Here is a 12,430-nt window from a genome sequence, read left to right on the forward strand (position 1 = left end):
CACTCAGCTGGTCTGGCAGCATTTGTGGAGAATGAAACAGTTAACATTTTGAGTTTCTTAGGACTCCTCTTTGCCTCAATAAGACCTTTTATTAGAGGTTGCATGTTACAAATTTCCAGCTGAACAATTTTTTTTTAATTCAATTTAGTTTCTTAAAAGAGGATAAAGCAAAGCACAGGATAGATGAATTGTAGCTTTATTCCAGAATAGGTAAAATGTGTGGTCAAGACAAATCACAGTAAGAGTAAGAAAGATAATTGCAGAAGGATACAATTTACTTAAATCCATGATCAATGCCACAGAAAGATAGTTCATCATATTGCGATTTAATTTGTAAATATACTCTCAACACAATCTAAAATATTATACATTCCAGCTAGCAGCACAATACATTTCATCTGCGCACATAATGTCTTTCTGTATTGCATTAGCTCTGTTTAAGATGATGAAATTTAAGTGTATAAAAGTGGGAATGGTAGTTCTAGAGTTGGCTGCAACCTGGAATTGAGAAAAGAAAAAGCATAATTAGCACATTTATCTAAACAACAATGAGCAAGTTTATTCAGTCTTACACTGTCTCATTTGATGGAGTTATATAATGTTACAGACCATGCAGGCTCATTATGCCTATATGACTTCATTGATAATTGTCTTATTGCTCTTTTCATTCCCCACTACTGCCCTGTAATTCCTTTCCCCTCCAAGTATTTTTTCAATTCTCTTTTCAAAGTTTCACTCCCATCTCAAGCAGTGCATTCCAGGTGGCAGCAACTTCAAAAAAGCTCAACTTTTTGCCTGTGTGTCTTCTGCCAATCTGCACAAATGTTCATTCCAGAATTGAACACAATATTTTAGTTAAGGCCTAACCAGTGTTTTGTAAAGGTTTTTGCAAGGTTTGTGAAGGTTCTTATAACATCTGTACCTTGAAACATATTTTTTGAAAGAATAACCTTCTGAACTTTTGTTTCAAGTACTGATGTGCAAAAGCGGCTGCTGTAGTTTCCTTCTCATGGTGGCACAGATCGAATGAATGGTGGATTGAAGTGAAATGAATGGGTAAGCTGGAATGAACAAAAGAAGTAAATTGTCCAGATTCCTCACCACTAGCTAGGATTATCAATATCTGTCCAGGAGGCAGAAGGCAGCAGTTCCCTTTAATTGAATTTTCTAACTCAGCCCAGGCAGGAGATGGCACATTTTCAGAGCAGCATATTCTCTTCCTGTTGATTAAATAAAAAACCTGACCAATAAACCTTCCAGCAGACTAACTGTGGTGGGATTCCCCATTCACAATAGACCTCCATTGCTTGACAAAAGAAGAAATATTCAGCAGGTGGGTTTAATTAAATGTAGGAAAATATCCAAGCTAATGTAATCAAACCAACATTGGAATCTTGTAAATGCAACTGCACTCACCAGTTCTCCTTACTCCAGTGACTATCCTGGGATTCCATCAGGTGGAAGGCATAGACATGCCGTGATTTATTTGACATGTTTCGAGCACTTTTGTGCACAACTTCTCCATGAATAAGGATAAGACCACCTGCATACAGCAAAACATCCAGCATCAGGCAATTTAGACAGTGTCTTAATCAAATTAACATTCAGGTTAAGAGCATTTTTCATACATGCCTTTACATATTTAAATTGCAGCATGGTTACTATTAAATAAAAAAAATAGTCCCTCTAGCACTAAGACCCAGAAGGGTTTTCTGCCTGCACATGCTAGAAATCCAGGCATCTATATTACAGGGTGTATTCTCCCTTCCCAACATCAGGTCAAGAAACCCTGCAACTTTAAGCCACAGATCTATTTGAAAACCTTCCCTCAGCTGTAATTGAGAAATTCAAAGCATCAGTAATGCTCACACTGTGAAAACACCAGGTAATTTTAGTGTGTAAACTACGAATGTCAAATAAGGTGGAATAATTCAACACTCCTATCAGTCCGATTGGAAGGTTCAGCCGGTGATTGAATCAATAGCTCATGGTGTTATTGATCTTTCACCTGCTTTACTTGCAAACACCAGCTGATAAATGCTCACCAGGCCTGCTTCAAGGTCTACACAGAAACTGCATTCCACCAAACTCTCAGGTGGGGTCCTGGAGTCAAGTGTCAATTCATTTTTGCTTCCTTCCAATTGGTCAAGTCTTGTTGCTTCCCCTCTCATATCCTTCCTCCCATCCCTATGTATGCACCCCCATAGTGCAAGAAATCAGGGATGCCAGACCATTTCCTGCCATAGGATTGAACATTGCTTTACAACTTAGATAAAATCAAATCCATGTCATTGCACAGAATTTTTAACCAGTGTTTTGAAGATTATCTGCTATATTTTCTTTTGCTTTCCTGTGAAAATCAGAAGAGTTACATCGCTCATAGACTAATTAATATCAAGAGTTAGAGAAGCCAAGTCTATTATATTAATTTATTCTCATAGTTATACAGATGATAACTAGTATTTTTGGCATCAGAGGCATTCAAATATACTACTTGTAATGTTCCTTGATATTACATCACTAGAGTTAACTCTGTGCTGCAGCCAAAAATAGAAATACAAAGCATTACAATCAATCTTCATTACCATCTCAAATTCACATCTACCTTTTTTAACAGGAACTGGAATAAATTCATTGTCTGGATAATCAGGTTGCTCTCCAATAAATTTGAGCAAAGGATATTCTCCTTTAGGGGCACGTAACATCCTCCGAGTAATACCAGCTGTCAAGTCAGAAAGAAACAAAGTTTTGTATATTGGGTATGAAGCATGAGTTAATATTACAAACAGCAATTTCTCTTGTGTGTGAATTTTCCTGTTACACCTTTTTTTTCTACTTCCTATATCCCAGCTTAGGAAAGCTTGTGGGAGAAAAACACAAAGAATTGCTTGAGGACTCTTATCTTCCTGATCTCACCACTCTGCCCATAGAATGGCTTCTGTCCAGGACAAAGCAGGATGCTTGATTGGGACCCTATACATCACCTTAAATATTCACTCCCTCCACCATTAATGCACAGTGGCAACAGTGTGTCTCATCTACCAAATGCACAGCAGCAACACAAGGTTCCTTCAACAGCATCTTCCAATCCCATAAACTCCTCCACCAGGAAGAAAAAGAGTAACGGATGCATGGGACCACCACCTATAAATTCCCCTACAAGTCACACACCATCCCAAATTGGAACTAAATCCCTGACCCTTTACTTGTTACTGAGTCAAAACCTTGGAACTATTATCACAACTCTTACCACACCACATGGACTGCAGTAGTTCAAGAACGTAGCTCACTATCACCTTCTCCAAAGGCAACTAGGAATTGGTAATAAATGCTGGCCCTGCCAGTAATGCCCAAATCCCATGAACAAATTCAAAACAAAACTTCACCAACACCACAGATGAGATTGCATTTCATAACTAACAGATGATGTCAAGGTCCAAAGGTGGTTTAAATAGGCAGTTCCCCTAAAACAGAATCCAGGTATTGCTAAAGTACGTGAGAGACATCAAGTCACTGAGATTAATACCTGTGTGAGAGCCAGGAATGAACCAAAGACAGCTATTCTCTTCAGTTGCATCCTCCAATGCAATCCAAAACCCGACAATACGTCCAAGAGGTTCTGTATATAGGAAGGAGGCATCCTGATGCGGGTTCACTGGGGACAGTGAGAACAAGATTGATCAGAGAGTAATCAGGGATGAATTGGTTGTCATCAAAATCAGATCATCAGTTTACAGAAAATCCATACTCTTAGAAACCAAAAGCAGGAGTAGGACAATTAATCTTCCAGGCTGATCCATCATTTAATATGATCACACTTGAGCTTCTATCCAAACTCCATACTCCCACTTTCTCTCCATACCCCTTGATACCTTTAAGATTTAAATATTTATTAATCTCTATCTTAAATATACTCAGTGATGTGAGTTCCATAGCCTTCTGTGGTAGTCAATTCCACAGGTTGACCACCCTCTGATTGCAGAAATGTTTCCTCTTCTCAACCCTAAACGGTTCTATATAGTTTTCCATATCCCCTTGGTCCTAGATACCTCCAACCAGGGCAAACATTCTCCACGCATCTAGTTTGTCTAGCCCTCTTAACTTTGTATATATTTCAATCAGATCCCTTCTCACTCTTCTGAACTCTAATGAGTACCAGTGCAGTGTACCAATCTGTCCTCATATGATCGTCCTGCTATTCTCAGTATTAGCTTAGTGAATCTCTGTTGCATTCCCTCTATGACAAGTATTTCTCTACCTAGGGAAACCAAAACTGCACACGATACTCCAGATGTGTTCTTACCAAGTCCCTCTATAACTGTAGTGGGATGTTCCTACTTCTGAATTCAAACACTGTTGAGGTTCACTCAGTCGATCAGGAAAGGGCACCCTACCATTTCCTCTCTGAATTCTCGCAAGAGTCTCTGTCACTACATCAGCAATGGTACCTCACATCCCTCCCACTGTTTAAAACAAAAGTGACAGAGGAAGAAAAGTAATCAATCTAGTTATGAGATGATTGTTGAAGAAAGACAAGATATAATTGTAAAATATCAGTCATGCTTATTACGTTGGGAATATTATTCTCTTCATTGTTATCCAGTGATATTGACAGAGCAAACACAGGGACAACTGAGTGGTAAGTTTGTGGTGTTACAGGAAAGGTGGTTTGGCCATACCTTCACCACCAATTTGTGGTTGCTGAAGAAGGGAAAAAACAGAGAAACAAGTTGTTAGCATTTTGTACAAGCTTACATTACAGTAGAGTGCTCATGACAATTAACACAGGATTCAACTGATTAACTTCAGCCACCTGACATAACCTGTAGCGTCTCCGTGACAGACACATGGTCATCTCATGCAGTACATCATCAAGTAGGTCGAGACATCTGCATAAACCCACAAGATAATGTCTCAGAACATTATAAAAATGATCATATGTGACGTCAGAATTAAATGTCAGAGTGGGTTTCCTAGAAACTTTTAGTGCAGAATCTCCCCAGGTCCTGAACAACTTGGGATCAGGTGAGGAATTCAGGAGAATCATGGGAGAACTTGGGTGAGACCTTTCTTGATGCCTGGAGTAACAGCTTTCCAACCGAGTTCTGGATATCAAGACCAAATCCTTGCTGTGAGTGATGAGAGGCTTATTAGTGGGGATTATTGATTATTATTACCCTCATTACCATCTAATCTCACTTTATTAATATGCAAATTTCTATCATACCGCACATTGGATAGAAGCTAGATACTGAGAATTCCTGACATGAAAGTTGGAGCAGGTGTCAGGTGACTCCAGCTCACCACTTGCTCTTTTGGACCTCCATCTTGGTCAGCTGGTATGAATACCACAGGACATCGTCCATGGCATTGGCCATACACCCTCCACATCCACACATATTGAAATGTGACACATGCCAGCCTCTCTGCACTATCATGGGACATTCCAATCCACTCACAGTACACTCCTGCACTTTAATCCTGCACTGTAGAGTACACCTGCACCTCTCATTGCAATGCAATTGGAAGGACAGTTTATCTGCAGGGACAGGCATCCAGTTTGCAGAATGGATAAGCATCACAGTATTATGTCTTGCTTATCTGGTTAGAGCAGACACAAAGCCAGACGAGTTGTGAGCTGTCACCAGTGTGAACATGTTACTGGAGGGCAAAGTGTTATGTGAATCTCAGACCTAGTTCCAAGTGCCTTCAAAGCACATACACTACATATACTTCAGTTGATGGGCTATGTCTCAGAATAGAAGGGGTGTAGTCTTCAGTTGAGTCAAGGGGACTGCTGACAGAGGTCCCAGTACCTTCAGTAATGGGCAGCATCCACTCACAGTTAGTAGCTTGTGCACAGTTATCAATTTGAGGTATTCAGGGTCGGGGTCCATGTCACTGGAGTCCGGAAAGTGGGCCACAGTCAGTACTAGGTATCAGTGGAATGAGCATGGAATAGTGGAGTGAGAGTCAAGGGGACTGTTGGGAGATGGAGTGAATCAACACTGGGATTATAGGCAGCAGAAAAGATGCAGGGGATTCTAGGTAGCTGAGGAGACAAAGACAGTGAAGGTTGGAAAAATGATACATAAAGAGGGTGAGCAATAGTCCATGGGAGGACATTGTGGCTATGGAGGGGAGAGAGGTGTGTGCTAGTTGTGTACTACGGGAAGGGGTGACGTCCGAGCCAAACCCACTACTCACAGTGTCCAGCATGATCTCTGTCTCCTTCCAAGGTCTGATGAGTCCTAAAAGTGACCAGTGAATGGAAAATAACTGGGACCACACCCGAAATGGACAGAGCTAGTGTCAGCCAAAAACGCATGCTCCACTTCTGTGCAATTGAAGATCTTTCAGGACACTTGCTACAATGTAAATATTCACATCATTTACAATTATATCATTATGCATGTGAGATGCATTTGCTGGTCATAAGTGATGCCAACCATGTCACCTGTCATTGCAGATTGCTGGTAGGCATCTTTACAAAGCACAAGTAACCATAGGCAGCACAATCAAAGGAGGTACTTGCTGGCCACAGTGCACACAACTATTGCAAGACCATCTAGCATGCAAAGGAGCACCTGAACTTTAAGTATAATACTCCTTTATATGCAATGATGCTTTATGTAGGTGACATTGGGCTGGCAGGAGAGGGGTTAGTCTGCATTCAGCATAACAGTATGCCATCCATTGTCACATAACCCATGGAGCACTCGTTGAAATAAGGTCTATGTCAAAGTGCCAAGAAGAGTAAATACATGGCCCTCCTTGACTGAATGCACCATGTCTCACTATTGATGGATATGTTAAACTGTAATACGTAAAAGGGATGTGATTTTTAACTGCGCCCATTGCTAAGTCCCTGCTCCATCTGTTATGCTTCACACACAGGTGTGATCATTGCTGTTGCTGCCATGCATAAGGGAAGAGGAACAGTGCACTATCAAATGCACATATCACACTGAGAGGACCATATCATAATCCATCAATAGAAAGGGTTCCATTGCATCAATGTGGAAGTGATCCCTGATCACCGGTTTCACCTCTTGGAGATTTGCTCCGGTATTCAGAAAGCTGATACAGTTTCTGCATCCTTGAGAACTCTATATTCATGCTGCATTGCAGGGTCCAGATGCTTTACAAGATTAGTTACTGGGCTATAAGTCACTGAAGCCAATGCTGATGGGTTTGTTACACAGAACTTGACTAAGGCGAAGTATAGATACAATGTACTATCCTTTGACCAGGTCATTTGAATTAGGCAATGGGACTGCTGAAGATGGGCTGGTCTGAGGGGACCAGTAACTCTGTACAATTGGAGCAAGCAGCAAGGGAATGTGATGGACACTGATGAACCAGGAGGAGACCACTCTTCCAAGGAAGTGGACAAGGATATTAAGCAAGCAGAACATCACCTTCTCCAAGATAAAGCACATCTATGTCAACTACTGCAAACCAGACTTCATTCATACCTAGTTCTGGTAAATGAGAGCTGGGTACAATGATCACTCATTGGCTGTAAAATAGTTATTGCTCAACATTTTACCAATTCACTTGTATTCCAGGAGAGAAATGGAGTTTCTGTTTATTTGACTTCTGTCCACTTTTAATATTGATGTAGAAAAGTTATTGTTTTGAATATTTGAAGATTTCCCTGTATGAGATGGCACCTTAATGATAAGATGCCGGGCTACAGTGGGGGATAGAATTAGACTTAGAGAGCGCTGAAAGATGGGTCATGGCTAAGATCAGGGAGCTGTGTGGCTTACAACCATAGCTGCAGGAATGTGCAGTTGGGTAGTCAGACGTGCCACTTATGTACTGTCAGAAGGAACAGTTTGTAGCTTCTGTGCCACTATGCTGACAGTGAAGAGTAGCTTCAGTCTGCCAGTGCTCAATCAGACTCACTGCCAGGCTTAGAAGATAAAATCACTGCCAGGAATGATAGTCTATTTGGGATATCCTGCCAGTGGCAAGGACTTCTGGCTACATTGAGTGTTAAAGTCGAGCTAGCATTGAATGAGTGGGGTGCCATGGGAACATGGTAGGTAGTCAATGAGGTGAATTTGGGACATTTGTGCAAGCAAACACAGATGTGTAGGTTAGGTGCATTGGTCAGGGGTAAATATAGGACAGTAAGGTAGTGGAATGAATCCGGGTAGGTTACTCTTTGGAGGGTCGGTGTAGCCTTGTTGGACTGAAGGGCCTGTTTCCACACTATAGGGATTCTATGATGGGCAGAGAGAAAACCTCCATGGAACGTGCCAAAATGACACTTTGCCAAAATAGAAGATTCAGTCCAAAGTCTCCAAACCATTCATTATTCTGCAATTGAGCTACTACTGCAAAATTAAGACACTGGAATTAATAAGTTATTAAAAAATAGAGGCAAGTACCTAATACCAATTGCTCTATAGAAACACCCAATAATAAATGTAACATAGATAGAAGACTATTCAATCCTCTTTGTTCATTCTCTCAGATCAAACCTATATTCCCCCCAACTATTTATTGAAGAGTTCCATGTTTTTGTTTCATTAGGAGGTCCGTTTCCATTTCAATAATTAGAGGGACATAGTGGTAATGTTAATAAGCCTAGAAAAAAGCTCTGGTCACAAGTTCAAATTCCAGCACAGAAAGTTGGAAAATGTAAAATTCAATTGATTAATAAATCTGGAATAAAATTCCAATATCATTAGCACAATTATTCATGTTCATTATTATTGTTAAGATTCCACTTGGTTCACTAAAAATCTTCAGGGCAGAAATACACTATTCTTAGATGACTTGGCCTACACATGACTCCAGATCCATAACAATGCAGTTGACTCTTAACCAGACACTGCAAGTCACTCATTTAATCAAGTCACTGTAAAAAAAAAGCACAGGACATGAATTATAATGGTTCAAGGCGGCTGCTCAGCTTCACCTTCTCGAGGGCAATTAGAGTTGTGTGACAAATGCTGAGCTTGTCAGCAAAAAATGAATAAATTTGAGGAAACCGCTTGAGGAACTTCCTAAAGGAGATACGCGAACATTTATTATCGTCCCCATTATTGTCATCCTGTGTGCTTCAGAAGTGTGTACAGATATTTTGCATAAAGTTCCCGGTCATATAACAGCATGATGATTTGGTCACTCCACTGGGGAGCAGAGGAACTCTTACTCCCACCACTACATTACAAGATGATTTTTCTTCCGCAAATTTCTTCTCATTTCTCCTGAAACTGTGGAACTTCTCCTGAGAAAGGTACCGACATCAGGTGTCCTCTGCTGTGTCACAGAACTGACCATTATTCACATGAATCTAGAAAGCAAGTGTCAGCAGGACATCTGATTGTGGGGGAGCAAATGTGTTGACCCTGGCCTTGTCCTCCTCTGATGTTCGTATGGAAACCCCCAGTTGCAATCAGATATATAGTTAGTTGGTTTTCCACTCTATCATCCAGGGAAAGTGATGGGAAAATCAATTGTAGTGCCCCCATCACTGTTCTGGTTGAAATACTTTAAAACTGGTATGATGTCAACTGGACTATTGTGTCCAATTTTAGGCACCCATTTAGGAAGTTTGAGAAGGCATTGGAATGGGTGCAGAAAATATTCATGAGAAGAGTTCCAGGGATAAAAAAAATTCATTTACATGGAAAGATTAGAGAAGCTGGGCAGTTTTCTTGGTGCAAAGAAGATTAAGATCTGATCAGAGGTGATCACATAAGAAATTGAAGCAGAGGTAAGCCATTTGGCACCCAAGTGTTTCTCTGCCATTCAAGAATATCACATTTGATATATCTGTGGCCTTAATTCTACTCTGCAGCCTGCTCTATAACCCTTGTAGAACAAACATTTGTTTAATTCAGCCTTAAATATATTCAATAATCTAAGCTCCACTGCTCATAAAGAAGAAATTCCTTCTCATCCATGTCCTAAATGGGACAGGCCTTATTGTGAAACCCCTAGTTCCAGATCCTCCCACAAGGGGAAACATCCTCTCACTGTCTACCTTGTCAACCCCCTCCGAATCTTGTAAGTTTTAATAAGATCACCCTTCGTTCTTCTAAGCTCTCAATCTTGTGTAGTAGCCTTTTATGTGACACTTTATCAAAATCTTTACCTGGAATGAGCAGAAAGACTGGACAGGCTAGTTCTATATCACCTAGAGTGTAGAAGAGTCAAAGGGGATTTAATTGAAAAATGTAAGGTCCTGAGAGGAATTGACCATGTGGATGTTAAAAGGATCTTCCTCTTGTGGAAAATCTAGAATTAGGGATCATCGTTTAAAAACAAGGGGTCGCTCATCTAAAACAGAGATGAGGAAACATTTATTTCTCTCAGAGGACTGAGTGTGTTTGGAATTCCCTTTCTCAGAAGGCAATGGATGCAGAATCTTTAAATATTATTAAGGCAGAGGTAGATAGATTCTTGATTACCAAAGGGATGAAAGATTATCGGGGATATGCAGGCATTTGAATTGAGGTTAAAATCAGATCAGCCATGATCTCATTGAACTGTGGAGCAGCTTCGAAGGGCTTTGTGGCCTTCTCTTGTTCATCCTTCTCATGTTTGGATGCCGTTTTTTGACACCTTCATGTGCCCTGCTCGATTTGCCCTCAAACAATTCTAATAAAACTTGTAAACGCAATTTCCCTTTCATAAAACATATTAGCTCTGCTTGATTTATAGTGGCTATCAAAAAGACTAATATTTCAGCTTCTAGCTCTACCATTTGACCAATAGTGGGGGCAGAGAAATAACCTCCTCACATACCTTGAAGATGTACATGCTTTGCACAATGACAGGTTCCTTTAGATCCAACTTCCGGGCTATCTCCTGTCACACAGAAATACAGATTCATTTCAATGGATGCAAATGTTTCAGCCTTTCTTTAATTCTGTCAGATCCAAACAATTCTCCAAGCAATGAGAGCAGTCAAGCTACCTGTTCTCAAATATATGTTAAATCTAAACTCAAGTAAAATGGGGAGGCCATGGTCTAGTGGTTTTATTACTGCCTTGTTTATCCAAAGACCCAGGTCATGTTCTGGGGATCCAGGCTCATACCCTGCCATGACCAATGGTGGAATTTGAATTAAATTTTTAAATCTGGAATTAAGATGAAACCATTGTTTGTTGTTGGAAAACCCATCTGGTTCATGACCCCTTTACAGAAGGAAATCTGCCATCCCTAGCTGGTCTGGTCCACCTGTGATTTCAGACACAGACTAACTCATATCTGACCTCTGGGCAATAAATGCTGACATCAGGTCACTGGTGCCCACACCCTGTCAGTGAGTCAAAAATGAAAGTTCATAGATGAGAACAGCAGAGAGTCATTGTTAGTTTGTCCTTTCTCCACTATGGAGGAACAAATGTGGCTAAAATGAATACAACAAAGGCACAAAGAAGATTTTCAAGACTTGAGACTGATCACTGGGAGCAGAGGACTGATTAAAGGCTTGAAAAATATTAAATTTCTTCTTGCACAGACAGACAAATAGTAAATGGCAGTTAAATTGGCAATAGGACAAAGGGTTCATATTCAAACTGGCAAAATCAGGAATCTTCGATGCAATGACCAATTCACAGGTTGAAGCACAGGTTTGCAGTGGTGGCAAAAACTGCTGAATTATTTAAGTGCGATGGCTGAATCACAAAAATCTGGCATCCAAGTTTAGCAGGTATAAGGGAAGGTGAGTGGAATGTTGGTCTTTATTTCAAAAGGGAATAGAGTATAAAAATAGTGAAGTTTTGTTAAAGCTATGCAAGGAACTACACAAACCTCAGCTGGAATATTGAAGAGAGTTTTAGGCTCATTATCTAAGTAAAGATATACTGGCATTGGAGGCAGTCCAGTGAGGATTCACTAGGCTGATATTGGGTATAGGGAGACTGTCTTATGAGAAGGGGTTGAGTAGGTTGCACCCATAAATATTGGCTTGCAGAAGAACAAAGGCATTCTATGTTCAAGATTCATAGGGGACTCAGAAAGGTAAGTGCGGAAAGTTTGTTTCCACTTGTGGGAGAGTTTAGGACCACAGGGCATAAGTGCAGAATACAGGGTTGCATACTTAAAACACAGTCAAGGAGGCAAACTGTATGTCAGCCTTCATAGCAAGAGGATTCAAGTACAGGAACAAGGGTGTCTTTCTGTGACTATACAAGGCATCAGTGAGGCCACACCTGGAATAATATGTGCAGGTTTGGTCTCCTTATCTGAGGAAGAATGTTCTTGCTACAGAAGGAGTGCAGCAAAAGTCTACCAAATTGATTTATGAGATGGTAGGCATGATCTCAGAGAGATTGAGTTAGATCAGATTGTATTCAATGGAGCTTAGAAGAATGAGGGGGGGATTTCAGAGAAAACAAAAAATTCTAACAGAACTGGCAGGTTATATCAGAAAGAATGATCATGATGGTGGGAGAGACTT

General features: G+C 40.5%; 1 protein-coding gene across 1 annotated transcript in view; it reads right to left on the reverse strand.

The window, feature by feature from the left end:
- Nucleotides 1-310: 310 nt before the first annotated feature.
- Nucleotides 311-12,430, reverse strand: part of phyhd1 (phytanoyl-CoA dioxygenase domain containing 1) — a 32,063-nt gene continuing 19,943 nt past the window's right edge. The window contains exons 7-12 of the mRNA XM_072565604.1: nt 10,771-10,833; nt 4,680-4,701; nt 3,527-3,655; nt 2,606-2,722; nt 1,417-1,543; nt 311-498 (exon numbers count right to left, since the gene is read on the reverse strand). Coding sequence (XP_072421705.1) covers nt 453-498; nt 1,417-1,543; nt 2,606-2,722; nt 3,527-3,655; nt 4,680-4,701; nt 10,771-10,833 — 504 coding nt within the window. The 3' untranslated portion in view covers nt 311-452. The remainder of the gene's footprint in view (nt 499-1,416; nt 1,544-2,605; nt 2,723-3,526; nt 3,656-4,679; nt 4,702-10,770; nt 10,834-12,430) is intronic.

This window comes from Chiloscyllium punctatum, chromosome 49 (genome assembly GCF_047496795.1).
Source record: "Chiloscyllium punctatum isolate Juve2018m chromosome 49, sChiPun1.3, whole genome shotgun sequence".
NCBI lineage: Eukaryota > Metazoa > Chordata > Chondrichthyes > Orectolobiformes > Hemiscylliidae > Chiloscyllium > Chiloscyllium punctatum.